General features: G+C 33.6%; 1 protein-coding gene across 2 annotated transcripts; it reads left to right on the top strand.

Annotated features, from left to right (window-relative positions):
- Positions 1 to 419: 419 nt before the first annotated feature.
- LOC149224369 (cyclin-dependent kinase B1-1-like) lies at positions 420 to 3510 on the top strand. 2 transcript variants are annotated; one of them, XM_089383528.1, is made up of 8 exons: positions 420 to 616; positions 2048 to 2192; positions 2299 to 2360; positions 2539 to 2650; positions 2762 to 2855; positions 3006 to 3075; positions 3172 to 3310; positions 3418 to 3510. In XM_089383528.1, the coding sequence occupies exons 1-8, from the start codon at positions 420 to 422 to the stop codon at positions 3508 to 3510; spliced, it is 912 nt and encodes a 303-aa protein (XP_089239654.1). The 2 variants fall into 2 exon arrangements, with proteins under 2 accessions (XP_089239654.1, XP_089239655.1); XM_089383529.1 differs by lacking the exon at positions 2048 to 2192 and having other exon boundaries at positions 420 to 586; positions 2301 to 2360.
- Positions 3511 to 4246: the final 736 nt, after the last annotated feature.

The raw sequence follows: 4246 nt of genomic DNA, 5'->3' as shown, positions 1-4246 counted from the left end.
TAAAAAATAATATCAAAATATTAATTTTAAAATTTATTAATAATGATAAGAGCTTTAAAAGCCCATCACTTCTCCCGTCCTATTAGTAAAATATTTAAAATTATTTAAATCTATAATAAATATTTTTTTTCCCGTGGGTACCTTGAATTTTATTTAAATTTATAATAAATAATAATGTCATAGGCCGTTGAAAATGGGAGCGGTTTGACCAAATTTTGGTATTTACATATGAACCCTCCTTGGGGTTTGGAATATTTCACAACGCTTAAATAGTTTGATGGACTCGCTTCTGATCTATCTTATTGGTTTTTCTGTGTAAGGCTTCTGAGCTCGATAGGGTGTTGAATTATTGCGGAGGGAGCCAGGAAACAAAACATTTTTCTATCTTTCACCCCTGCAGCTTCTTGAATAAGTACGCCATGGACAAATATGAGAAAATCGAGAAGGTTGGGGAGGGCGCGTACGGGAAGGTGTACAAGGCAAGAGACAAGAGCAATGGCCAGATCGTTGCTGTCAAAGTGAGTAGCCTGAACATAGACGATCAAGGAATTCCACCGAGTTCTCTACGTGAAATATCGCTTCTACGGTTCCTCTGCCAGAGCGTATATATAGTTCGGTTAGTTCAATTTACAACCTTTGAACCACATAATTTTTTGTCTTTGCAGAGAAGTCAACATTGGGTCTAGGTTATTATTTTGTTTAGGATTCGAATCTTGGCTTTTGTAAGTCTGACCCATGATATGTTGCGCTCATTGAAAATTATCCTTTCTCTTGATATTATTATTAATTGGGAGCCTGTCAAATGCTAAGAAAGTCAACAAATTTCTATATGATGCCTGCTTATACAAATATAAAGCGGAAATTTTGATCTAACTGTTCTGTGATTACTTTAAAATGGATATTTTACTTTTATTTTTCGGCTTGGAAATTCATTTTTCTTAACATTCTCGTGTCTGCCTTCAAAAACCTAAGTACACTCATTGTGCTTAGGGTAGCTCTTTTGCCAAATATCTGTTTCATGTCTAATCCCTTTGGCACAGCCATATGGGTAAGGTTGTCTCTGAGGGAGAAAGTTAATACTCTGTCAATCCCACTAGTAAATCAAAGCCCTCATTGAAATCGTTTGGGTCTATTAAAGTGTGAGACATAGAAATCGAGCTATATTTGATTTTTTATGCTGGAAACACTTGTAAAATTGTGTATGCAAAAGTGAAGTAGTGTCTTATTTTTTTGTGTTACTGTTTTATTTTTTTTTCAAATGAACATTATGTTTTTAGTTGGAAGTAAATATTTTTTCTATGATATTTTTGGTGTTTCAAATGTGTCTTTTTTGTTTTATAGCATTTTGATAGTGTAATGTAGGTCTAATTATATATATAATAGTCAAATTATTATTTTTTCCTACTGAGTTTCCAATCCTTGATCTTCAAATCATAAAGTGACTTAAAAGTTTCCAATCCTTGATCTTCAAATCATAAAGTGACTTAAAAGTAAACCCATCACTGTCTATTTTTTGCAGGGTTGGCCTCAAATTATTATTATTATTATTATTATTATTATTATTATATAGTATGAGGGTTAATTTAGTTGGTAGAGTAGCAGAGGCTCAAGCATGTTTGCTTGAGTCTCTATTAAGGTACCTTAGTTGTTGAGAGGTTATGGGTTCAATTCTTTAAGACACTCTCAGGGTTAGGCTCCCTAGAAGTTACAGAGCTCAGCTACTAAAAGATCATAAGTTCAATTCTGTTGAGGCTCTCCCTTTTAGACTCCTTGGTAGATACAGATCTCCTAAATCTATAAAATACCGAACAAATATATATATATATAATAGTTGGACTTTCTATCTGAGTAAACACAATTCCTAAAAATTTTATAACTTCTTACATCTGTGAATATTTTTTTATTTTTTTTCAAATATTACTTCATAGATGTAAAAAATATAAGAAACAGATATCTTCCCAAACGTTTCCTACATATATCCATTGTGATTTCAGCCCTAATATACATGATAGATCTGTTTATTTTTGGTTTAGTATGGAATTTTCAGGTTGATTTCTGTGGAGCATGTGGTCAGTGATGGAACGCCCCTTCTTTACCTGGTCTTCGAGTATCTTGACACAGACTTGAAAAAATTCATAGACTGTAATGAATACAGTGCCAATGGTGGTTCTCTACCACCAAAATTAATTCAGGTAATCCTTTCACTGAATCTTTTTGTAATTTCATTCTCGACATTGCATTTTGTTGTCATTCTTCCAAAAGAAGCACACTAATTTATGCATCTATATTTTGGAGAAGAGCTTCATGTATCAACTGTGCAAAGGAATTGCTCATTGTCACAGCCATGGAGTGATGCACAGGTGATGCTTAATTAGATATTGATATTATAGTTTTAACTTTTGTTCGAATAAGACACAACCATTTATTGTACCTGATTATTTAAGTAGTATAAACAGGATCGAACATGATTTAATCTTCAGTGGACTTTCATTTTCTTTAGAGATGGTTTAATCTTCAACGGAATTTTTATTTTCTTAGAGACTTAAAGCCACAGAATCTAATGGTGGACAAGAGTAAAGGCTTACTTAAAGTTGCAGATCTAGGACTTGGAAGAGCTTTTGCTGTGCCTGCGAAGTGTTACACCCATGAGGTTTTTCCTTGAACTCTCTTGCATTCATTGTCTGCTATGCAGGTTTCATTTAATATATTATCTTTTAATTTTTTGGGTTATTATTTGTTCCCTTATCTGCATATTTTGTAGATTGCCACCCTGTGGTATAGGGCTCCAGAGGTATTGTTGGGATCCGCCCACTATTCCACTCCTAGTGACATTTGGTCTATTGGATGCATTTTTGGTGAGTATGGCATTAGACAAATCAGATTCAGAATATTTTTTTCCATTTTCAATTTTTTTTCATTCTGTAAATCTATTACAATATTCCTTTTTTTGCTCTATAAGCTAGTATATTGATATTCAACATTCTGTCCTGAATAAATACTTTTAGCGGAAATGGTTATAAAGCAGCCACTTTTCCGTGGCGATTCGGAAATAGGACAGCTGCATCGTATTTTCAGGTATGGTTACAAAGTGGTTTGGATAACTTGTTTACTCACTTCTTCAATCACACATTCACAAAATTAACTGAATTGAATTGCATTTATGATTTGAAGATTGTTAGGAACCCCAACTGAAGAAATGTGGCCTGGCGTCAGAAGTCTAAGGGACTGGCATGAATATCCTCAGTGGGAGCCTATGAATCTAGCTTCCGCAGTTCCTAATCTGTCACCCAGTGGTCTCGATCTGCTCGGCGTAAGTTCAAGCATATCTTTTAAACATATGAGATTCACCGTATTTTTTAAACTCGCATTTCCCTTAAATAGATTAATATAGTGATAAAAGATGGTTATGGCTTGCAGAAAATGCTGCAGTATGATCCGGCAAGGAGAATTTCAGCAAAAGAGGCCCTGGATCATCCTTACTTTGATGATCTTGATAAATCCCAATTCTGAGGATTTTCTATTTCATTATTTATCGTTGTTTAGAGGTCCCGGATTTTTTAGGTTAGCATATTTAAGGAAGTGGATTTTTCAGAACTTTTTTTGCTATTGATGGGAAGTCACAGATGATGTTTGCAAAAGCACACAAAGCTTTCAATATTTGCTGTTGTTCAGCTAATATATTTGTACAACAAATGCTCCCGTTGCATGTTCAAAACAGTTCCGTAAAACTCTTGCCATAATCTGAACTATTTCGAACTTCGTCCTCCAAATGTTGTTTACTTCATGAATGAAACATTATTTAAACATGGCAGTCTATATATTTCGAACTTCTTCTTCCTAATGTTGTTTTATGTTATGAATGAAATTCATTCTATACTCTTTCAATCACAGTTAATGTTTTTAACCCATAGGTAAAGTTACTTGTATGAAAATGCTCAAGGATTTAGTATTAAGTGTATCCCTTATGTTTTTAACCCACAAGTAAAGTTACTTGTATGAAAACACTCAAGGGTTTACTATTTTTCACGGGAGTTGTCTTTATTGTCATTTTTTGGAGATTCTGGGTGGAAAAAATTGAGGTTAAATTTTATTTGTATTCGGCCTAAAAAATTGAAGTTAAATCTTGTTTTGTATTATTTAAAATGGTTTTTTAACTGCATAATTGGATTCACCACCCTGAAAAATCTATCTTGGAAAAAGCTTTGATTGTGCAGCAACTAGCTATCAAACTTGCGATTTCAATAAA

This window comes from Pinus tabuliformis, chromosome Q, assembly GCF_031772625.1.
Source record: "Pinus tabuliformis cultivar Carrire ecotype Pingquan chromosome Q, CPIR1, whole genome shotgun sequence".
Classification (NCBI taxonomy): domain Eukaryota; kingdom Viridiplantae; phylum Streptophyta; class Pinopsida; order Pinales; family Pinaceae; genus Pinus; species Pinus tabuliformis.
The sequence above is the reverse complement of the archived record's forward strand: the minus strand, read 5'-3'. Positions and strand labels throughout refer to the sequence as shown.

Bases quoted from the DNA above. Each gene is read 5' to 3' on its own strand.
- LOC149224369 (XM_089383528.1), top strand. From the start codon at position 420: ATGGACAAATATGAGAAAATCGAGAAGGTTGGGGAGGGCGCGTACGGG. The intron at 2,651-2,761 runs GTTTTTCCTTGA...CATATTTTGTAG, and splicing joins CGAAGTGTTACACCCATGAG to ATTGCCACCCTGTGGTATAG. The intron at 3,076-3,171 runs GTATGGTTACAA...TATGATTTGAAG, and splicing joins CAGCTGCATCGTATTTTCAG to ATTGTTAGGAACCCCAACTG.